The sequence below is a fragment of the Perissodus microlepis genome, chromosome 4 (genome assembly GCF_051167445.1).
Source record: "Perissodus microlepis isolate ML-2025 ecotype Zambia chromosome 4, ASM5116744v1, whole genome shotgun sequence".
Classification (NCBI taxonomy): Eukaryota; Metazoa; Chordata; class Actinopteri; order Cichliformes; family Cichlidae; genus Perissodus; species Perissodus microlepis.
The window spans coordinates 25,240,854-25,265,931 of NC_140464.1; the positions used below are offsets into that span (position 1 = coordinate 25,240,854).

Consider the following 25,078-nt stretch of genomic DNA (forward strand, 5'->3'; position numbering starts at 1 on the left):
CCCTGCCTTGAGCTGCTTTTATAAGTGAAACGTATATTTATATTTGAATCTAAATGCTTATATATATATATATATATATATATATACTTCATAAGGTAGCAGGTCCAACTCCAGCAACTCCAATGCAACTGTATTAATCTTATAACGTCATTGGGGTGATTTTCTACCGAATTTGTTTTGACTTTAGAAGTGCATCACGTTCATAATATTTTATTTGTATTCAGAATTTTAAATGACCGGCCTGTATGACCACAAATCAAGCTATATACAGGGCCCTCTTGGGTCATTCGTGTGTGGGGAAAGTGGGAGGGGGCAGCTACACAATCATAAGCCTTCTTATGAAGGAGAAGTTGGGTGCAGTGGGAGAGGAGCGCGCAGTGCTGTAACTGGACGGCGCAGCGGCTCGCATTGTCCCGGCCATGACGAGATGCTGTTTGTGACAGCGGTGTCGGGATGATAATGAACGTCTTCAGTAAGTGTTGGGATGGACGAGGGAGGTTTTAAGTCAGAGCGCGGTGGAATAACAGTGTGCTGTTGTGTCTCTTGGCTCCTCCGCGATGGTGGCACCCCCGTGCGCTTTCCCCTCTGCTATCCGGACAAGGGACGCTGGCAGAGGAGTGACAGACCGGCATCGGAATTCCTACAATTATCAGTCTCAGAATAGCTCGGCACGGGAGTAGAGGTACTGTCATGGAGAAACAGAGCAGAGCCAACAAGGAGGAAATGCTGACATCGAAGGAGGAGAAGCGCAAAGAGAAGAAGCCGAAATCTGGGAAGCTTTTCCGCAAGAAATCGTTAAAGTCTGTGGGGAGTTTTATGAACAGAATTATCAAAACTTTGGGCACTTTCACCCACTTTGGAGACGCTGACGCGCAGGACGCGGAGGATGATGATGGAGGGTTTCGGAATGGCGCACCTTGCACCCTCAGCGCCAGCTCAGGAATAATCAGAGAGGATGTACAAGTAGTTCGGGATCGGGTAGTGAAAAACACTTCGAGCACGTCGTCTTCTCTGTGCACCGGCAGAGAGAAACTACTTTACCAATACGGAGACAAAATCCCAGGTGTGCTGGGGCTGAAAAACCACGGCAACACCTGTTTCATGAACGCCGTGGTCCAGTGTTTGAGCAACACCGACCTGCTCGCGGAGTATCTGGGACTGGAGCGATACAAGATGGACATGAGCCAAACCAGAATGAACGGGGTGGTGAAAAGCGACGGGACGAGGCATGTCAGGGGAGAAGTCACGGAGCACTTGGCGTCACTTGTCAGAGCCCTCTGGACTCTGGAGTACACCCCTCAGCTGTCTGTGGATTTCAAGGTACACCCCCCCGTACCCCGAATTTAGTCTGCAGGTGGTTGTGAGTTCTCTAACGTGAAAGGCACACATAGGCACAAAATGAAAGGTACTGGAAACAGTATTAAAAAGGGCACTGTAGCAACCAGTTAGTTACTGCATTATTAGCTCCTTGGTAAGTACAGGTGTTCTGTTTAGACGCACATAATCACATGTTATTCAGACAGTATGCCTTTAACACCACTATGATTATTCTCAGTGTCCTGTTCAGATGATTATCATTTTATATAATAGCATAGCACCAACTCCTCTGCCATGGTCAACAACAAGGGTGCAGTGCTTTGCCCTGACACTCCAGGGTTTCCCTGACAGGTGATAATGACACTGGTGCTCAGAGTTGCAGCAGTCTGAGGGCACAAGGTGAGCAGGTGCCTGGCTCTCATGCTGTTGCTGGGTTTGCACATGAAGACTTGATGGATACTACTAACTAAAACTTTAAAAAGGTTCACTTTGCTCGCATTATTTTATGAGCACTGGGTTAGAAGAGGTTAAGGGGAAAATCGCTTAGATTTACCTGACTTGGTCACCTCTATATTACAGTATTTATTTATAGTAGGTGAAAAAGTTGTGATGCAAAGTTAGCACCAGAAAGAGATGATTTACTTTACACTTAAGAGACTTTCTTCCTTGAGGATCAGGGACAGTGAGCACTATCAGGAGACCCTCAGGCTTTTCCTACTCTACCCACGCTGAAGATAGGAGGGGAAATGCAACTGTACTTTATCTGCCTGAAGCTCTTCTTTGCTCTGGATTTCTCTGAGCCTTAGCTCAATGCAAGAAGTAGATAATATTGGAGCGGTGAACAAAGAGACTCACAGTGGATCTATTCTTGGAAATGCTAATTACTCTGTGAAGATGACTGCTGGAAGATCTTGACCCCTGCAGCACAGACACGTGCATGATTTTTTGTCACACTTCATTGTGGTTACAGAGAAGCGGAAGGTTTACCTGAAAGCCAGATAGCCATATATCAGGGTTTCGCAGCCTATAAATGGAGTGTTGATCATCACGGAGGCTATTTTTTTTTTGTCTTGACTCTTTTGCTGTCCCATCTGTTGTGCTCTCCGAAAAAGTCCCCCGTCAAACATAATTGATGCTGCCAATAATTTTTCGATCCCACACTTTCATTTCCTTCTGATCTCGGGAGACTCTGATATCACATTTTATTACTAAAACAATAAGAGGAGAGCACGGAAACATCTTGCCAAGATTGAAAGAAACAAAAAGGCTAAACCCTCTTCTTTATATGTGATGAGATGTTTCCTGCTACATACACACACACACACACACACACACTGGATTTCTTGGCTGTGGTTTGTGACCATAGGAGGTCCAGAGTTCGTGCTGTCTGGGTTTTCTGAAATTGCCTGTTGAGTAATACCACAGCTGCCTGAAGGGAGGCATTATAAAATGATCAGATAGCTCTGAGGCCTGTTTCTAAGAGGCTAAATTAGCTCCCAGTTGCAGGAACTCCAGACAGCACAAACCAATAATAAACAATTCTCCACAAAGGACTAAGCTTTGCTTTAGTAGCTCTATTAATCTAGTGTTTTTTTTAAAGTTGATTATCTTTCTTTACTGGTCTCCGAAAGTTGCGTCCTTTGTCAGAAGAGAACTAACCACAGTACCCATCTTCATATCAAAGGAACTTTTATAAGAAATGATAAGAGGCCAGGCTTGGAAAGGGTTCTCATTTTGAAAATGACCCTAGGTAGAATTTACAGTGCCGCACTTTATATTTTAAGTAATGATGCTGCTGGTGCTGTAAATGTCGAATCATCCTGGTTTGATCAGCAGATCTTTACAGTTAATGACTCAGCAGAGGTCTGTTCCAGTCCTGCAGTGGAGGAAAAACAAGCTCTGTGCTACATTCCAGTACCACCTGGCTTATAGGACAGCACAGGTAGAAGGAGGGAGGCAGCTTTTATAAGCATTTGCAAAAAAAAACAAAAAAAAAAAGATTAAGTACCTCTGGGTTGCTTTGTGATAACACCAGCACTGGCAGTGTGTCCAGGGCTTCGGCTCTCACTGACGTGTCTCTCACATTGCGGCTGAGGTGCCGAGTTTCTTCAACCTGTGAGCAGATGTGTTGTTTTGATCTGTTCATCGTCGCCCCCCCCAACGGGGTGGTGTGTTTGCACAGAGGGGCCTAGATAGGAACGGAGCCTGAAACTCAAACAATTACTCAACAGCCAGTTTACTGGTTTCCATAACATGAGAGGCCTGAGAAAGAAGGGAGTTTGGGAGTTAGGGTGAGCAGGCGCGACGGCTGGACGGGAATCCTCCTCGCGGCGTGTATTGATAGGCCGGTTTGGGAAGCATATGCTGTGGTGAAAGTGGGTCTTTGTCACAGGTATGTGTGAGTAATTACCAGCTCCATGTTAAGGTTTGCACAATTATCTATGCTGCAGGGTGCAGAACATGACTCACAAAGAGATCTACATTAGACTGCAGTGATACTGATAATGGTCATAGTGTTGTGAGGTTGTTGTTATTTTAACTGAATCAAAAATACACAAAAAAAATATTTTAATAATTAATTTGATTACATTTAAGTTTTCCATGTAATTTTGTTACATAAGTACAAAATGTTCAATTTAATGGAATCTTACTATATATATATATATATATATATATATATATATATATACCAAGCATATTTTTAATTGGTTAATGATTAATTATATGAATAAATACACCTTTGATTTTATATATTTTTGTTGCATATTATTGAAAATTAATGCTTCATAAATATTTGGAGGGCAAAAAAAACTATAAGGGAAGTAAGCACCTAGAGTTATATCACCAATGGTTAAAAAGGAACAATAATAATTTAAACAAGCGCCTGAAATCATTGGTTGAATGTTTAAATAGCTAAGTGGAAATGGATGAAATATAAAGCTGAACTTAAAAAAAAAGTAAATAGTTAACTGATGATGGATGAACTGCATAAATATTTAACATTGTCTAAATACAGTGGCTTGTTATCATTATATCAGAGACACCAAAACAAAAAAAAACAAAAACATGGCCTTTTCCACAGCCTTAATTATATCACTGACACAATTGCCACCTTCAGAGGGCTGATGGTAATTACTGTTATTACTTTGCTGTAATGACTAGCTGCACAAAAGCTTTAGGTTAGCGCAGGTCACGGTTCACAGTTAATGTCAAAGCATTTCTTCAAAACGAGCCTGAATGCCTCAGGCTTGTTCCCCGGCTGTAAACGACTGCTGTAGTAGACTGACTTTCCCCTGATTGGTCTCATTCAGAAATATCTGTAATGTAAGGTACTGCGATCCTAGACTGGGCTGTTGGACCGAATGTAAAGTCTGTTTAGATCTTACAAGACACATATTTGAGACTGCAGAGGGTTTAATTCAAACACTGCTACATGCCTAAGACTTTTCATAGTCAAGTCAAGTCAAGTCAAGTCAACTTTATTTGTCAATTCTGCCACATGTACAGGACATACAGAGAATAGAAATTTCGTTACTCTCAAACCCTAGATTAAAAAATGCAAATAAAATAATTAAAAATAAAAATTTAAATAAATACAATACAATTTTACATATAACAAGAAAGCTATGCAATATACAATATACAATATTCAAGTAAGGATAAATGACCATGAGTGTAAACCAGGCAGAGTAGTGCAAATAAGCAAATAGTGCAAATGGAGATTAGTAATATACGGTAAGAGATGGTATGACAACAAAGTCTTATGAGGTACTGGCAGTCCAACGCTCCACAAAGTGACTGGTAACTGGTGCAGGCCAGTGAGTAAAGGTACACCATCTATACTGGTAAAAATAAGCCATCATTGCCAGTGTCACTTTACCCATAACCCAGTGTTCATGGTCTGACTCTGCAAATAGCTCTGATTAGAAGTCACCATAGTCTACCATAATAAAATATGTAGCTTCTGCACAGTCTCACATTATGTTGATAGTTCGTGCAGCAGCATCATAAATGCTGCTTCAGGACCAACAAATCACATTTTTTTTAGGCTGTAGCTTTGTAGTTTTGATTTAAAAAAAAAAAAAAAAGACCACACTTGGAAGAAGTTTGCCTTCAGAACTTCCTGTTTTTGATACACAATTAACAGTGTGAAAGGTCTAATTAAAAAAAAAAAAGTCACAATCCTTCCCTAAACCCCAACTGGCAATTGGTTTTGGGGTTTCTTTTTGTAGAATAAGACCACTAAGTCCAAAAATTATAAGGTACTTAATGACAGTCCTGGAAGGGAATTAGTGTGATGCTCCAGTGGCAACATGAACATGGTGATATCACATACACAGTAGCTTCCAAGTCTTATCTTCAATTCAATTCAATTCAATTCAATTCAATTCAATTCCGCTTTACTTACATAGCATCAACTCAAGGCTCCTTGTATTGTAGGGTAGAGCCCCTACAACAACACAGAGAAATCCCCCTGTGAGCAAGCACTTGGTGACAGTGGGAAGGAAAAACTCCCTTTTTTCCAGGAAGGAACGTCGGAAAGAACCAGGCTCAGGGGGCGGCAGCCATCTGTCGTGATTGGTGGGGGGTGAGATGAGGAACACAAGACAAGCGACATAGTGTGGAAGAGAGCCAGAGAAAATAACAAGTAATAATTTAAGTGTGGTGTATGAACACATAGTGAGTGAGGCCTGCAATATTTGGAAAAACATACATAATTTCATATATATTTTCCTCAGGGATTATTAAAGTATTCTGATTCTGAAAAAGAGTCTGTTCAGATGCTTCAGTTTTATTGTTTTATGACCTCACAAAACACTTGGCTCGTGATGTAGGAGATTAATTTTAAAAGCTAAAAATTCTCAATAATGTTCTGACAGCATAGGCTTTGAAGCGAGTTGACACTGTTGTGTCAGCTGACGGGGACGCCTCCTAAATGAGGAGAGATTTTGTGTCTCAGCTGACCTTGAGAATCCTCCAGAAGAGGCTGAGGAGGTGGCCTAAGATGGGTCTTGGCTTCTCCAGAAGTCTTCCAGACTCGGATGTGGGATAGCAAATGGAATAACAGTGAATGGATTGATACTATATATTTTTAGATTATATTGATATACGCTACCAAGAACAAAGACTGTGTACTATAGAGCTAATGTTATCTGAGCATTTTCACAGAAGGAGGCCGGGTGAATCATAAACTGTTGAAAGTGTCAGTGTCCTCAAAGGGTTAACATAATGGAAATGTTGGTCAACAGAGGCGTGGATTTCCAGTTGTTTCAGCTAAAAATAGCAGCATTCATTAACTGTGGTGTCTCTTCTGACTGCCGTATCTTGAAGCTATTGCAGTGACAAAACTCTTCACTTTTTGCTTCCTCGAGATGCACGAGGCAAGGGAAACTTCACTTTCATGACAAGATCAGAAGACAAGATTAGAGAACCTTATTGCTCAGCCAAGTTTATGCCAGCATTTTTTATGTTTATGAATTTTTATGTTCACTTTTTGCTCCTGTCCATATTTCAGTAATTACTTTGAAGAGGCAGTCCCAGCTCCACATCTATCCCTCTATCCTCCTATCAAACAGCTGCACACAGTCAGGCTGGACAGCTGCCCAGCACAACTGCACCTTTTATATTGCGAGCTGAAGCAAAATTCATTTACTTCCTTTTGCACAAGGACACTTCAGGGCTGGTTTAGCTGTTTTTTGTTTTGTTTTTTTAAATTCAGCATATCTACCCATTTATTAAAGAACTGAAATGGTAGCTCTCGACTCCCAATCCTCCAGCTTAGGCAGACACCCTACATCACGTTGGGGTGTAATAGCTTTAAGAGGCATATCACATATTAGTGTCAGTCTTTTGTTCCCTCTGCAATAATCTCTCATCACAGCCTCTGCTTCTCCGGGCTGCCAGCTGCAGTTCACGAAGCAAATTCTTTGCCTAATTGAGTTGTGTGCAATTCACTTGTGAAGTGACATTAAACTGTACTTAAGTTGATGCAGTCTTCAACCTGCTTTTAAGCAAAATGTTATTCGCACCTCTTGTTTGATATGAAAATCTTGAAATTTTAGTTAAATTAGACAACAAGGTGGGTAGATGATAAATGCAGATTGGCTAAACTTTTACTAGAAAGCATGTTTTTTTTTTTTAAGTATTACACAAAAGGCAGATTTTGCACATTCTTAAGTCAAAGCGTGGGCTGGGCTGAGACGAGGGAAGCGTGAAGTGCGTTAGTGCAAATTTGCAATTCTGGGATTCCTCTGATCAGCGTTCTGTGGAGAAGCCCAGGGTACATCTGCCCATTCAGGAGGCTCAGCTATACCAGCGAACACACTGGGGCTGTTAAAACCAGTAAACAAGCAGTCCAAGAGATTCGCATATTGTGGGAGTAACTTGTGTAGAAAGGATATCTTAACGAGGCACTTTTTTGGGTTCTCCTGACACTGCTTTAAATCTAACAGGCTGTCAAATTATAAAACTCAAATAACAACCAAAACAGAATGGGGGAGTATGTGAATGGAATAGATATTATTTTAATGAAGGTTTCTCTCTGAAGTCGATCCATCCGCTGAAATAAATAAATAAATAAAATAAGAGACTTAAATTGTGTCTGCTTTGCTTTTCTCCAGGCTACAGTGTCCAAGTATGGATCACAGTTTCGTGGTAATTCCCAGCACGATGCCCTGGAATTTCTCTTATGGCTTCTGGATCGCGTCCACGAAGACGTCATTCTGGCCTCCCACAATAACAACAACAAGACCAAAGCTCCTGGAAAGGTAGGACTGAAGCAGTTAGTATGTATGCAGTTAATTTCCAAAATTTACATAGAAACTCTTATACATATGTACTCTTGGAAATGATCTTCGTAAAGCCATAAAAGAGTATACTGAACCATGTAAAATACATCATATCTCGATCTCAGCTCTACAGACACATCAGTAATAATTTAATATAAATGATCTACTTGCTTAACTAATGCAGAAGTAATACATGACTAAACATGTGATTTAATGAATAATCTGTTTCACCTTCTTTGGCTTGATATATTATACAGGCATTGTTATTTCATGAGCTTAAATAATATTTAAGGAGTCATAATTTTGTCAATGTTAATCAAACTTAACGCACAGTTATATAATTAGGGTTATGAATCAGTGTGTTTGTAGTGTAAGTTGCCTAAACGCTCCACTGTACATTTGGTCTTTGTTTATGCATCTATAGTATTCATGGCCTGCAGCAGTGTAGCTAATGAGAGAGCATCCATCATTCAGATCTCATGTGCTTCTCTTCCCCCCAGTGGCTCATATCTCGTGTTGTTTATTATCAAGCCAGCGAGTCTAACCTCACTGATAACGGCTTCGATAATTCCACAGATAACATCGCCATAGTCACATCTTCACAGGTTAGCTTCAAAATTTGTCTTGCAAAGCAGCTTTTCATGTCACCAGATGTAATGTGGCAATCTGCACTTTGCAATATTGCCCTGTGTCTAATGCATTGCCAGTGGACAAAGGGAATACAAGTATGGCAATTTAGTGTTTGATTTGTTCTCAGCACATCTTCTCCTGAAGCCACGCCTGCAGGCACGATGCATCCAGATACCCCTTGAAGAGAACTTTGAACTGCTCTGCCGTGAGACATTAAAGCAGAATTTTCATGCATTATTAAAAATGTATTTTTACTTCTGAAATAGATATACCTCTTTATTTGAAGTGTTATTGGGCTGATAACCAATTTATGAGAAGTGCTGTTGGTGAGTCATTGCAAATAAATCCACTCATCTCACTGCCCCATGTTTGTCAAGGCAATAATTTAGTGTGTTGTTTCATCATCATGTGATTGTGAGATAGGGATAAAGAAGCCTGACACTCCCAAGGTTATATGTTAATTAGCTTTAGATATGAAATATGCCTTTTTCTATGAGTTTCGTATAATTGAGTTATAATACATAAATGAATGGTAGTTATATAGTTTCTTTCTACTCAATTTGAGCACTCAAAGCACTTTGTATTGCAAGTCTCATTCACCCAGTCACACACAGACACATTCAAAAGCGCTTTTATCTGTGCTTAAGTGCTTTTTATCTTTGATCACTCACACGTCAAAGATACTTCGACTGTAGATTAAAAACTTTACATCTACTAATTTCAATTGGTAGATGACCCACACTGCCACCTGAGTCAGAGCCACCCCATGTTGGGGAGTAAGTCACTATTTGTAAAACTGCAAAACAGCCCAAAATATGCATTCATAATCAAAGTTTTCCTGGAAAAAATATGGTTTAAGTTAGTTAAAAATGCAAATGTTAGAGATTATAGTCCAAATGTATTCTCTGTAAAAAGATTGTGTAGAATATAACTTTTGATCCTTGTTTATTTTTGTTTTGTTTTGGTATGAACACGTCATCTGGACAAATTTCACCATCAGTACTAGATTTGCTAACGAGTAGCTGTCTCTACATCTAGTCAACTTTCGCTGATTTTGGATCATCAGGTTAAATTTTGGGTGTTGTTTTTGAATGGTTTTCTTGTTTGAGTTTAACCTCCTAGGATCTGGTGTCCACATATTGGGACATCACATTTTGGGTTGTCTAGACCACAATACAAAATTTTGCTCTTTCAAATGGCTTTCAAATGAGCCGTATTGCTCAAAGGGGCACAACTGTTGTTTCTCATTTTGTTTTTGTACTCAGGAAAAATGCTGTTCTGTTCAGACACCAAATAAAGAGTTTTGCACATCATTACTCAGTTGTACTTTATAGTGTTGTATCGAACACTATAAAGTCCAAATAGCAAAGAGAAATTAAAAATGCATGCCATGAAAAAATTTGGGCCTTAGGAGGTTAAACAGCCTTTTAACAACAAACAGCTGTCCAAGCAGTGGCCAAGAACATGTTTCAGTACAGGAAATGCATCAATATCGAAAGCTGAAAATGGCTCTTGTGTACAGTGTAAAAGATGTTTACATAAAAGTGCAGTCGACATCAGAATCCAGTTTAAAACCAAGTAGCAACCTTCGAATTCAAATGCCCTCTTTAGACTGGCTTCAAATTTTACAGCAGTAATAGTCACGGTTACCGTCTAAATTTGGGTATCTTTATGTCTAATCTCTTTGCAACTAGATTTGTCTTTTATATGTTTTCTAGACAACTAATCAAAGAATATTTAAAGGTAACAACTTACAGTGCTTTGATGAAGTAATCACCGAAGTTATATCATTGATTTTTAACAGGGTAACTAACATCTGTAGCCTATTATATTTCAACGTGACCTTTCAAGTACTTATTGGGATGTCTTTTGTTCTCAGATAGAAAGGAGGAAAGTCCTTGTTTTCAGAAGGTGCACTGTCAGCATGTCATTAAAAGGCCAAAGCCACACTGTAAAGTATAGCATTTCTCCTGTCTTCTCTGTAGAGTAGCTGTGAGAATTTGGAGCACTGTTCACGTTGCCCTTTTTGTGTGACCAGCCCGACAAATCACTTAAATTATTTTTTCTTCTATTTTTTTTTACATCACACAAAGACCCATCTGATGTCTCTTAACTGGAGTTTACCTCCTGCTGTAATCTCAGCTCGGAGTTATAGTGAAAGATGGGGTGAGGCTTTAGGCCAAAGGGGGGGGGGGGGGGGGTCTGGACTGTATCTTTGAGTAAACTTGGGTGTGCGAGGGACATGAGAGGATCTTAGGACTGGAGAGCTGCTGATAAGGTATGTTACGCGCCTGCAGCACCCCCCAGGAACATTTTGTCACACCTTGCTCAGCACAGCTGGTGTGGCTTGTAGGATATAAAGGTTTAAAAAAGCATGTTGACTTTTTCCTTGATCCTGATATATGATGGTGTCAGCATCAGGATTCATTTGATCAAAGGAGCTGGATGTTTACTGGGGTGTTCCTGCTCAACACCTTTACATCCAGTTAGAGAAAAATTGCAACAGCATGTGAAGCTCATTTGTTTTTTCTTCATCCTTAAATTAGTTTAATATTGTAACCAAAATGTTTTACCTTGTTGAATACTTGATACTTTATATCAAACAATGCAGATGTGATTGAACTGCAGACTTTAAGCTTTAATTCGAGGGGATTAACACCAGGTTAGGAATTAGTGCAATTTTTAAACAGTCTCCCATTTCCAGAGCCTCAAAACTAATTGGAAAACTGACTAACAACCCATTTCATGGCCAGGTGGTGGTGATGCCTATACCCTATATGCCTATAGTTAAGAAAAACAACTTCACAACATTGAACTAAGTCAGGAAAACTTTAAAAGATGTGGGCCTATCATTAATAGGAGCTACAGTCTATAGGAGATAGAGGGTTTACGACAAGATGCAAACTGCGGGTTGCACTCGAGAACAGAAAGGTCAGATTACACACAAAAAACCCTGCATTGTTTTGTAAAACAAAAAAACAAACAAAAACTATTTGAACAGATGAAACCAAGATTAACTTATTAACTTATACCAGAATGGGAAGAGAAAAGTGCGGACGAATGGAGAAACGACACATGGTGGGTAAAACACCACATCAACTGTGAAACATGGGGGAGGCAGTGCTATGGCACGAGCATGTGTGGCTGCCAGTGGAACCTGGTCTTAGTCTTTATTGATGATGTGACGGCTGATAGAAGTAGCTGAATGAATTGTGCGGTGCTGTACTCTCTGCTCAGAAGAGCCAAATGCTGCAAAGCTGATCACACAGCTCTTCACGGTACAAAGTGATGATGACCCAAAGCAAACTTCAGAAGCGACTCAAGAGATTCTCAATGCAATGGCCATGTCAGTCAACTCAGCTCTACCCAGTAGAGCAGCTTTTCAGTTACTAAAGACAAAACCGAAGTCATAGAGACCCACAAATAAACAGCAAATCATAGCAGCTGCATTTCAGGGGAGGAGACATAGCAGCTAATGATGTCCATGGTGTCATGAGCTGGCTGTGCGCAGCAGGCAGGATGGGACAGCTTAGGATAGGACACAGCTTTATTGCTGGTGTGCAGGTGATACAAAATTAAACTAAACTAAACTGCAAATCCGGAACCTAAACATACGGAGAAACACACGATGAAATACACAGCCATGAATGAGGGAGAACATGATAGTGGACTGAGGGAAACAGAGGCTTAAATACAGAGGGAATGATGAGGGAACAGAAAACACATGAGAGACACAGCAGAGACGAGACAACAAGGCCAGGGGAGCAAAACTAAACACACTGAACAAGGGTTGCAAGACTTTCACAATAAAACAGGAAACAACGGAACGCAAGACTATCAAACGAGCTTGACACAGGCAGACGGGGGAGCGAGGAAACATGAGAGACAGAGTGAGAAAGAGAGAGGAGACGAGAGAGACATGACAGGCTGGGGATCCATGGATAAGGATGATGGGTGGGAGGGAACATGGAATGACACACAAGGAAGGGAACACGGGCGTAGAAGAGGGAAACAAGGCACAAGGACTGGGTCAAAAGAACCCAGAACCATGACACATGGGTTCTAGAAATCAGGAAGTTATTGACTGCAAAGGATTTTTTTAAATCCAAGTATTAAAAGCAATATGCATTTAAATTATGTTGTTTTTTCCCAGTTAACTATAGATATCTCTGTTGTTTTCAAAAGCAAAATTTAAAAAAATAAAATCTCTGCTAAGAGACTTCAGACTCTGGAACAAGCTCCTCTGACATGCTTTCATCAGTAATTATTTGAGAGCTGTATAGTGCTGTAGTAGTAAATGCAGCATATGAATTTATATGCTTGGAGGTGTAGGAGAAAAATAGAGAGGCAGTAATCAGCACTATGGCCTCTGCGCTGAGGTGAAAACCTCATAAGAGTTGTTTGTTCAGGCCTTCTGCTATCAGGCTTTTTTGCAGAAATCAAGGTTGCCATGGATTTCAGTTTTACTAGTAAAAAAAATTGTGGTCAGATGCTGAGTATCACATAAAGAAAGGGATATTCTAGTTATTCTATTTCCCATGAATCAGTCTACTCTTTGCCTTATCTTGTCTATTGTCCTTCATACCTGTTACATATTGTATCTCTGTAGGAGGTACAATATGTAGCAAAGCTGTGGTATGCAGTTTGATATCACTGCCCCTCCCACAGAGGAGCTTTGTGAGGGGCAGAAAGGGCCTCGCTGACTCTGAGAAGTGCAGCTGCAAGAAAGAGTGTAAATCACATTCCTTTAAAACTTTAAAGAGTCACTCAGGATCATGATTCTGTCTATGATTTTTGTGGGGGAGGTTTGCCTCACCTCGCTGTTTAATGTTCTCCCCAGTCAGCTTTCTGTGGCTCTGGTGGCTGGCTGAGAGTCATCCAGGGTCACAGTCAGTTTACCAGTCCATGCACGTTCCTTCTCACAGCCAAGGAGTCTGCAAGCGCCGTTCTCTTCTGCTGCAAATCAAGGAGCCCGTTGGCTTTTTTTCTAATTGTTTTTAAGCATCTGTTCTTAGTTACCATTTAGCGAAGGAGGGCCAGAGCCAAAAGAAAAGAGAGGATGAGGGAACCCCCGCTATCCCTCTCTGCTGATGACCTGCTTGTGCTGGTTTTGCTTTGTAGTTGGAGCGTTTCTGTATTTGTAATCATAGGTGACATCCTCCCCACGCACACAATCAGAGTTGAACTATGCACATACTAACATTCACTGTTGACTTTCCATGGCTTTGACTCAGGCACACACTTTCACTCTTAGTTTGTTGATCATTTATCTCTTAGGAAACACAGTGCAAGTGTGAACTTCCCTCCCTCCCTACCTCTCTCTCCCTCTCTCTCTCTCTCTCTCTGTCTCTCTCTCTTGCTCTCTCTCCATGAATGTGTCTCTTTGTAAGTAGAAGGAAGAAAGAAACGCTTGTTGTGCAGCCTGTGAGGTGAGGCTGAGTTCTTTGCAACAGTGTGGCAAAGACCGGTGACAGCCAGTGGATACGAAGTGAGAAATTGCTTCAATTCTACAAGACAAAAAAAATGTCTGCATAAACAGTTAAACGAGGCCTGACCGAACTGAACCAAGGCTGAATTGTCATTATCAGGAAAATAAATACAAAGTGAATGTGCAAAGCTATCTACCCATTTATTTTCCTCAGCTTATCCAGTTAAGGGTCATGGGCCAAGGTGTCTTGTGCCTAACCCAGCTGTCATAGGTGAGAGGCAGGGCAATTTATACCTGCAGCCAGTTTATAGTCACCCACCAATTAAAATGCATGTATTTGGACTGTGAGCGGAAACCAGAGTACCTGAAGAGAACCCACACAGAAAAGACCCAATGTTCTATATAAACCCAGTACCCTCCTATGAGGTAACAATGCTATCCATCACATCACTGTTCCACCAATGTACACCAATTAGGCATTTCATTATGACCACCAGCCTAATGTTGTGTTGCTCCCTCTTTTGCTGCCAAAATAGCTGTGACCTGTCAAGTCATGGACTTCACTCGACCTGTGAACCTGTGCTGTGGTATCTGGCACTAAGAAGTTAGCAACAGATCCTTTAAGTCCTGTAAGTTATGAGGTGGAGCCTCCATGGATTGGACTTGTTTATCCAGCACATCCCACAGATGCTCGATTGGATTGAGATCTGGGGAATTTGGAGGCCGAGTCAACACCTCAAACTTGTTGTTGTGTTCCTTGTTTTGTGCATTATCTTGCTGAAAGTGGCAACAGCCATCAGGGAGCACCGTTTCCATGATGGGGTGTATATGATCCGTAACAATGCTTAGGTAGGTCGTGCGTGTCAAAGTAACATCCTCATGGATGACAGGACCCAAGGTTTGCATGTAGAACATCGCCCAAACCATCACACTGCCTTCACCAGCTTGCCTTATTCCCATAATGCATCCTGGTGCCAGGTGTTCTTCAGGTAAATGACACACAGCCTTGTGACATTAAAAGAAAACTGTTATTCATCAAACCAGCCCACCTTCATTGTTGGTGCTTTCAGTCGTGGATAGTCCTGCACCTATGCACCCCATGCACATCAAACTGTAATACACTGTGTACTCTGACACCTTTCTATCAGAAGCAGAATGAACTTTTTCAGCAATTTGAGCTACAGTAGCTCGTCTGTTTGATCATAATGCAGGTGCCAGCCTTCGCTCGCCACGTGCATTAGTGAGCCTTGACCGCCCATTGTCCTGTTGCTGGTTCATCACTGACCACTCCACAGTTTAGCGATTGTCAGACTCATTTAACTTCCTTAAGCTTGCCCAATTTTCTTTCTTCTAACACGCCAACATTGAGGACACAATGTTCACTTGCTACCTCATATATCCCACCTAGTAACAGGTGCCATGAGGAAGGGAAAATTGGCGTTATTCACGTCACCTGTCATTGGTCAGAATGTGATGCCTGATCAGTGTATAAACATTCCTTTTTATGAAAAAGTGAGTTATGTACAACAACATGCATAACAGTTCAGGTTCTGAAGTAGCTGGCTGCAGTGCAAAACTATCAAATGCCTATAATTTGACGTATTATGTAACAACTGAAATCCAATATTGAGCAAGAACTGAGTAAACATTTGCTTTTCAAAATGACAGCAACTGGTTCCCTCAGTTTTTAAAAGAAGAGGTGATGCAATGCAGTGGTAAACCTTCTCCTGTACCAACTTTGTCGAATCGTGAGGCTGGCATCAAATTCAGATTTTACATGTTGATGACACCATTTTCTAATATTCTCTAACTAATATAGAGAGTGTGGCACCAAATCTCTGGAAATAATCTGAAATGATTATTGAGCATGTTACAAATTTATTAAAACAATATATTTAATACACCTGAGTGTTAATCAGTAATGGCAGTCTTATAGAGCACAAACAGTAAATAGACGCACAAAGTCATAGCGTCACCTAAAATTGCAGTGCTCCACCTCCCTTGTGTTACAGTACTTTTCAGCCAGTGGTCGGACATATTCAGCAGCTTCCAATTTGCGTGACTCATTTGTGTCTATAGACCCACAAAATCTGAGAAGTGACAGTTTCTTTCCTTTCTTCATAGATCAGGAAGCTTATGTCTGAATCAACATGAACTGGAGCAGATCTGCTCTTCAATTCCAAACCAGCAGCTGCGCTTTTCTTTATTTTTATTTACTCACTAGAGCCGCTTCTGCTGTCGCTAACTCTAAGATGCCTTTGTCCAGTTTTGAATCAAACCCTCCTGTGGGTTTTTTTTCCTTGCTATACTGGTCAACTATAATAATCGCTCCTAAGGCATTACCCTCATCTAAAAGGGATGTGTGGCCAGTGGCAGCCAGGTGAATTTAAAGCTGCAAACACAAAAACAGGAGATTCTGAAGAGAGCTTAAAAAAACAGGCTCATCTAGTCATGACAGAATAAATGATCTGTACGGTGTTTTAAGCAGAATCTAGAACAGCGTTTTCTGGACCATAATCAGTCAACAAGCCTGATACTCGGCTGATTTTTCAGTGCATTCCCAGTAGTTCAGCTATTCGTCCTCAGTGCTCGTGAACTGAAATTAGACACATCCAGCCAGGAGCCGAGAAGTGGTCCCAAGTTTCAAACTTGGGTTGTTTTCAATTACTATAGCAGTGCACAGTTAAACCCACAGCTAAGTAGTTGCCTGTGCGCGGTCGGTGCCGCTCTCCACTCTGGTAGGGTTGGGATGTGAATGGGTTTGTTGGGAATCCCGTGTGTTTTGTGCTGTGGGTGCATGTGTGTATGCATTTCCTCTGTGCTCAGCCTTTGATACTGTCTGTCCTGCCAAGCAGAAATAGTTTCCTGTGGTTCAGAGCTACCCAGCTGGAAGAGCAGCTTGGAGGTTAGGGTGCAAATATGACCACTAAGTGTCTGAGCTCCTCACTCATCTTTGACCCACATCAGTGTTGATTGGCTTATGGTGCATTCCATGTCCAAGATCCAAGTCAGAACTCCCCCTTAAATCAGACTTCCAACTTGGAACCCCACCAACCCCATACCCAACTAATGCGCATGTAAACATTAGTAAAGGTTTAAATGTTGCAGTCTGTACTAAAGCTGTTGTGCATTTATGACTCGCTAAAGAAGCCATACACTTAGAACTGACCAGGCTCTATGCATAAGCGTGCTGCGGCACTGCAGCGTAATGCCAGTGATACATGAGTGGCTCTAAACTGCTAAGGAGCAAAATAAATACATTTTTCCTTGCTGCTCCAACTCTACCACTACAACACACTCAACTCCAGTATATTGCCAGTCTAATGTAGTATGAAATCTAAGAAATCTTTGCTCACAACACTTTCCACTCAATGATATATTGATCTAAAAAAGACACACAAAAAATGTTTAATAATCCACATTTCTACGTGGGCTGGGCCAATGAAACTACATGATGTAAAATTGCAGAAAAAGTTATGATAGTTTTTGACTTTAATTTTTGTTAAGTCATAGAAAATGTCCTTGTTTTTAAGAAATGGACTGTCATTTGATTGTTTATCTGTTATTTAATTACTTTGGTTTAGCATGAATTACAATGGGGGTATTTATCAGTAGGAAACCTGGTGTGGAGTCCTCACTGATTCTGGCCCCCAGGCCTTATCTTTGAACCCTTGTGTTGCACTGTAGCTGTCAGTATGATTCCAAAACAATGATGTATATCCGAAACCACAATTTTTAGCTAAGTTCTGAGCATGTCATAGGAAGGAATAGCACGATAAGGGATTGATATCTGAAGCAGCACAGGAGCTGATCTAGCTGTAGTCGGTCTGTCAGTCTTAGAGGCTGGATTCTTGCAAAAAGAGACACTTTTGTAGGCATGAGCTTGCTCACTGCAGCAGACACACAGCTAAACTCTAACTGTCTGACATCTCCAGACCAAACAATGTATCACTGGTGGTTTTAATAACAGTTTAAGGGCATTGCTATAAAAGCTGCTCTCATGCTATGCAGCCCAACCCAGAAAGACATTTTCTCATTAGGTTGTGGAGAGCTTTGAAATGAAAGGAAACATGGTTAGGGTTTGCTTTTGTGTCATTGTGAGTTCTCGGAGAGGTTAGATGGGTTTAATTACATTCAAACTAAAATATTTAAAGCTTTAAAAGTCATTGTTTGAACTCTAACAGATTGGTCTACAAACACGAGCCACGAGTGAAGCGCTTCATCTTACCTGAAGAGAAATCTAGTTAAATGAACACACTGATTCTTTATTTAATATAAAGAGATTGACTTGCACACAAATTATTCACAACCCTGCTGGGTCTGATTGGCATACAGCACCGACCCCAACAATTTAAATGATTCAGATTTGCTGAGTGGAGGTTTTCTAGCAAGTGTGTCAATTCAATTGCCTGAAAGAGGCTGAGTGAAATGATTTAAACAGTTGTTGATAGAAATAATTTAAGGAGGGAGGTGTGCCTGTCACGCCAGGTCCACTTTTAATGTGTTATCTTGATTTAAATTGAAGCTGCCTGTAAAGATGAATGGAAAGCAGTAATTATCAATCCAGCCTCACCAAGATATGCCACGCTGGAGAAAGAACGTCGATCCAGAAATAAAAATGTGATTGAGTTAAGCTCCATTACTTGTTTTATAACACAGTATATGCTGTTTTTGAAGGCCATGAAACGGGTACCAGAGTCTCCTGTGTAGCTCTGTTGATGCGCATGTCATTTTATCCTCATCTGTGTCACCACAATCATCAGCAGCAGCAGCAGCCGCAGAAGCAGGAGGGTAATAATAAACCTCATCAGCTCAGGAGGTCGACCTTCCTTCATTAGAATTAATTTATCCCTCAGCTTCTCCGGCTTAAAGTTGGAAGAATTCATCTTAAGAACCCTTTTCACCCAGAGGGTTTGTTTGTATGTTTTAAGATTTAACATCTGTCTGTTTTATGCCCATTTCCTTTTTTAGAGAGGAACGAAACTGTGAGGCAGAGTGAGTGACGATTGGCTCCATTGGGTTCATGCTATAGACTGTAAACAAAAGATGGATCCAGAGACTGTGACATCATCTGTTGGTTAGTGAGGCCCATCCTTAAGTCTGGAGAAACTGACTTAAACTGCATGCTCATATGATAGAGACTCATCAGTCGCACCATATCCTTGACCCATTTGGCCTTTTGGACTCTAAATGGGACAGTAATTTACAGCTGTGAGAAGAGGTGAAGCAAACGAAATGAACAAATGAAACATCATGTTGTAGTCAGTAAGACTTGAAACTGGTGATTGACACCATAAACTCTTTAGAAAAGACTTGACGTACCTATCTTCTCCACTTAAACAAAAGTAACAGTGACATGTTTGTTGCTCATATTCAGATGAATAACACTATGTTATATTTTCTGGGATTTTTTAATATCTTGTAAAATTATTGACATTATCAAGTAAACCCTGTTCACCAAATGTGGATAAACCTTTTTCTGTAACTCGCTCCACATGAACAAAATTGAGATCTGTTATATCATGCAGCTTTAACTGCAGGTTTATTCTTAAACAGTAAGGCAAGGCAAGTTTATTTATATAGCACAATTCAACAACAAGGTGATTCAAAGTGCTTTACGGAGACATTAAAAAACAAAAGCAATGAAAAGCATGATTTAAAATTGATTTAAAAAAAAGTAGATAAAATCAGAACAGTAGATAAAATCAGTAGTTAAAATATAAGTTTTGAAATTTAAGCTTAAAAGTGTGGATTTGGTGCTTTATTCAAATGCAGCTGAGAATAGGTGAGTCTTCAACCTGGATTTAAATAAAATGAGTGTTTCAGCTGATCTGAGGCTTTCTGGGAGTTTGTTCCAGATATAAGGAGCATAAAAGCTGAATGCAGCTTCTCCATGTCTGGTTCTGACTCTGGGAACTGATAAAAAACCGGATCCAGATGACCTGAGGGATCTGGAAGGTTCATACTGGGTCAGGAGGTCACTGATGTATTTTGGTCCTAAACCATTCAGAGCTTTATAGACCAGTATCAGAACTTTAAAGTCTATCCTCTGACGGACAGGCAGCCAGTGTAAAGACCTCAGAGCTGGACTGATGTGGTCCACTTTTTTGGTCTTAGTGAGGTCTCGAGCAGCAGAGTTCTGAATGAGCTGTAGATGTCTGACTGATTTTTTAGGTAGACCTGTAAAGATGCTGTTACAGTAGTCAAGCCTACTAAAGATGAATGCCTGGACTAGTTTTTCCAGGTCCTGTTGAGACATCTGATCTTTTATCCTTGAAATATTCTTGAGGTGATAGTAAGTTGATTTTGTTATTGTCTTAATGTGTTTTTCTAAGTTTAGGTCTGCATCCATCACTAGTCACTCCAACACAGTAGCGGGGGCCTTACCAGTGGACCGACTTTATCTGTATTTTCAGTCGTTACATTTGCTTTAAGCGTCCGATTAAAGGGTGTAACCACTTTTGATTCCTGAGATTTTCTCTTTGTCAGGTTTTAAACCTAATCAAATATATCACAACCACGCCAAGTTCTTCAGGCTAAATGGTAGCAACATGATTGTGTTTTGTCAGAGTACAGGAAGGGAACTTCTGGAAACATTACACATTTCATGTTTCCGCATCACTTCATTGTAAATGTTCATTAACAATCAACTTTAATCTCTCTTAAATACACAGTGAATTATCAAGCACTACTTCATGGAAATAGTGCTTTATGAGATTTTTAGAAGACCACACTTTGAAAAATTTTTGAAGCCACCACTGGTAAGCAGGAAGCAGTTTTCATCCTATTAAAAGGGAGTTTTTCCTTCCCACTCTTGCTCATAGGCAGTCACCAGGTTGCTGTGGTTTTCTCTGAGGTGTCTGTTTTTGTGATTTGGTGCTTTATAAATAAAATGGTTACTCTGGACCCCAGGAAGATGCAGTGCGTCAGCAAGAACATACTGGCACCTAACCTCCTACTAAATAAATAAATAAATAAATAGTATATAAAACACGTTGATTAATCCATTTTTGTCACGCAGGCGAAAATGGACTCAGGCGCAGACCAGCTGAACTAGAATAGCAGTCGTAAATTTATTTACAAAACACCACGTGAAAGTATATACAGTGTACAGGGCAAGGATATGCAACGGTCCAGGGGAAAAAGGGGAGAAAGTCCAAAACACACTCCACTCATTCGCTCGTCTCGTATTTGTTTTCAGCACACTCACTCTCACTCCACACCACGCTACCAGGGAAACAGATCGGGGGTACCGGACGAGTCCGAGACCCTAAGCACAAGAGAACTGCGGTTAGCATAAACAGAGTAATCACACGAGAAGCAGGGTTTATCGGGGCTGTACTGACGAGAGTAACTCAACAATCAAGCGAAGAAGCCTTCTGAGCCCTCAGCTTAAATAGCCCAGGAGTCCAGGTAATCAGGTAAATTCACAGCAGGTGCGTGGGCCAAGGGCGGGAGCCCAGCTGAGCTGGTGAGAGAGGCAGACAGGTGAGAGAGAGGAGAGGGAGGGAGAGAGAGACACAAACTAAAAACAACATGTAGCCTGAAACCTAGGTCCACCAAGGAGACACGGAGACCGTGACATTTTTTGAAATACCTTCAAAGAGACATGGATCACTTTTTTTTCCAGTGACATGAACGTACATTACATTACATCCACTGGTGTACAGTAATTTTTACCTTCATTTTACTGAACATACTATTCATCAGTTTTCTTTCTCTCTGCAAGAAAATAAACTAACTAAATAATTTCAAAGTGCGTGTTGGATCAGCGTTAGCTCCTGTGCACAGGATCGGTCTTGATCAAGTTCACTCTTAATGCAGACAGTCACTCAAAGACACACTATGCCTGTGAGTGTCTTAAGGCACTGGTACAAAGATCTTTCAGTTCATTGCCTGGTTAAAAACAAGAAGTATAATTCCAGCAGGGCCTTTAAAGGCAGACAGAGAAATGCAGCAGCGGATACTAAAGTGTGGGATATTCCTTTTACAGGTGACCAACTGCTGAGAAGAAAAAGTGCTCAGCTCACAAATACAAAGCTAAAAACAAGTAAATAAAAAAATGGAGAGAAACCAGGATTCATCATTTATCACTTTTTATTTAATCAAGCTCTACTTTTTGCAGCCCTTAGTCAGTGTCCTTCGTTTTTGTGACTCACGCTGAGGTCAAATTATTGGGGCAAGGGCTGTTTTGTCAAAACTGATGTCCTATTCAGTGTTACGCATAACAGTCAGCTCATGACCTGCTTTAAAAATATGACTCATTCGTATGACATTGAATGGTTAAAAACACAAAGCAAAACAAACAGAAAGAAACACTACCTAGTCTTTCACAGCGTGGTTAGTGGATATGCTGCACCATACTGTCACTCAGACACCGTGTTTACACCACACCAAGACTTTTTAGGCCACATGATTATAGCCTGCTTTCTGACCAGCTTTGCATCTTGGCTTGTTCTCGTGTCACCGTGTCTGTCTGATGCATCATTTTTTCCTTCTGTCGCTTTCATTTCTTTTGCTGAAAGCCCGTTCTCTACCATCTGGTGATGATGATAATCATGGTGGTGATGATGATGATGATGATGATGAAATCCATTTATAGGTCTGTGTTCTGTTGTCATGATGTTCTTAGACTAGCAGAGAAAGCTCCCTCACAGTGGCTTTGCATTACTCATTTTCACGTGATGGTTGCAAAGATCAGACTCTGTGACTGCTATGGTAAACAGTCAAAACCATCATATTTAATTTTACATAAAGTCTTTCAAAATCAGAAAGAATATCACGTATTTGCTAGTTTTATTCACACGTAGTTCATTGTTTTGGGTTTTTTTTGGAGAATTTCAGGAGCGCGACCACGCCTGCAAACATCCTCCTTCCGGTTCTCATCTACATAGGTTACCCCAGTTCTACAAGCTGTTCATTATCATTTACATGCCCCATCCTCTCTCCCCTTTTTCTTTTACTTCTTCACTTCTCAAGATTCAAGATTCAAGAGCTTTATTGTCAAAACAACAGTATACACAGCATACAGCATACAGCTTACAACAAGGCTGTTTCACCCCAAGCCCCTCATGGTGTATATAAAAGATATATCTCCAAGAGATATAAAACTAGAAATTACAAATAAATAACATGCTAAATTTCGGTAAAATTAAGGGATAAAAAGGTACTAATTACTAACTATACAATACTATATTATACAGTACTATACTACGAAACTGTCTGCCAGATGGGAAGAGGGAGAACAATGCATGTGAGGGGTGGAAAGTGCCTTTCACTATGCTGTTTGCACGTCGGATGATGTGCCTATTTAGTACATGAGGATCTGCCTGGGAGCTGCTGCCAGTCCCCTTCGAGGCCTTCTCCAAACTGCAGCTCAATTCATGTCCAAGCCAATCACCTTTACCTACTAAAATGCTGTTAAACCTAAAATGCGGACATGGGCCCAGCAAGTGAATTGCCTTTAAAGTAAATTCAAAACTTAACTTTGAAGTATCCATTGAGCAGCAGTTCTCTGGGTGAAAATACCTTTTTGATGAGGTCAGAGAATGGTCAGAGTGCTTTGAGCTGATTAAAAGGCAACAGTAGCTCAAATAATCACGCATTACAGCTGTGGTATGCGTAACAATTGGACGAATCTCTGAACACACAACAAGCCAAATCCTGAACCATCAGACATGCTGCCTACAGCAGCGGAAGACCATGACGGGTGTTATTCCAGTCAGCTAGCAACAAGAAGCTGTTCACACAGGCTTGATTTCTGTTGCAACATTCAGATGGTAGGGTCAGAATTTGGATTAAAGATAATGATAATAATGATAATGTCACAAAGTAATCATCTCAAACCTGCTTCCTGAACATGACAATGAATTCAAACTCAAATGGCCTCCATAGTCACCTGATCTCACTCCAATAGGGCACCTTTGGGAAATTCTCAGCCAACAAGTCAACAAGTCAGGTCAATATGAACCAAAATCTCTGAGGAATGTTTCCATCACCTTGTTGAATCTATGCCATGAAGAATTAGGGCACCTCTGAAGGCGTCAGGGAGCTCAACCAAGTGCTAGCAAGGTGTATGTAATGAAGCATCTGGAGAGTGTGTCACATGTCCATATCTCACACAGGTTCATGCTCCCACTCGCCGCACTGTTTGTGTGGCGAGTGGGAGCAGTAGATCTGTTATTGGTGATAGCTCAGGAAAATGATAGGATGATCTGACTGTGAAAAAATTGCAAAACCCATTGACAGCACAACACAAGAAGAAATATTAGAATCCATGTCATCTGTCTATTCTGCCTTGGTCCAGAACTTGGTCAGCACACACAGCTCTGTTGAGTAATTCATGTGGCATTGTGAGAGGAAACAGCGCTTTCTCTGCTGAAAAGTAATCAGTCCAGTGAATGCTGTGGGAATGCTATTGATTAGCACTGCAGCACCATGGCTGTAAAGCAGGGGGACGTTGATGTTCAGTGACTGGTTAGTGTAATGTGAAACCCCTCCCCCTCAGTGCAAAGAGTTGACAACTTGGCCTCATGTCGGGCGAACGCCTATTGTTGTGGCTCCAGCTCAAGTAGTAGAGAGGTTTGTCCTGCTGATGCACGGTGATGCAAGCCCACCTTAGCTGGGAGAAAAAGAAATGATCATCTATAAATCTGTATCTCTCAGTCTCACAGACCAGAGCAGCTATCAAATGCTTTATTTTCTCTACCGATCAATTCATCCATCCATAAAGAGATGTCATTGCCATGACAACATATAAGATGCAAAACAAAGCCAATTGATTACTTGATTATTTCAGAAGCATAGGAACAAATCTCTAACAGCACATGATTGAAGAAGTGGTGAAGATGGTAGTAACTGAAATCCAAAAGGGTGTTTCAAGGATGAGCATCTTATTGCAACTGAGCTCCAAGGT

The 25,078-nt window shown here is 40.8% G+C and overlaps 1 protein-coding gene across 1 annotated transcript in view; it reads left to right on the forward strand.

Moving 5' to 3' along the window:
• Nucleotides 1-332: 332 nt before the first annotated feature.
• usp43b (ubiquitin specific peptidase 43b) overlaps nt 333-25,078 on the forward strand; it is a 90,105-nt gene continuing 65,359 nt past the window's right edge. The window contains exons 1-2 of the mRNA XM_084926705.1: nt 333-1,320; nt 7,938-8,084. Of these exons, the coding sequence (XP_084782831.1) occupies nt 691-1,320; nt 7,938-8,084 (777 nt within the window). The 5' untranslated portion in view covers nt 333-690. The remainder of the gene's footprint in view (nt 1,321-7,937; nt 8,085-25,078) is intronic.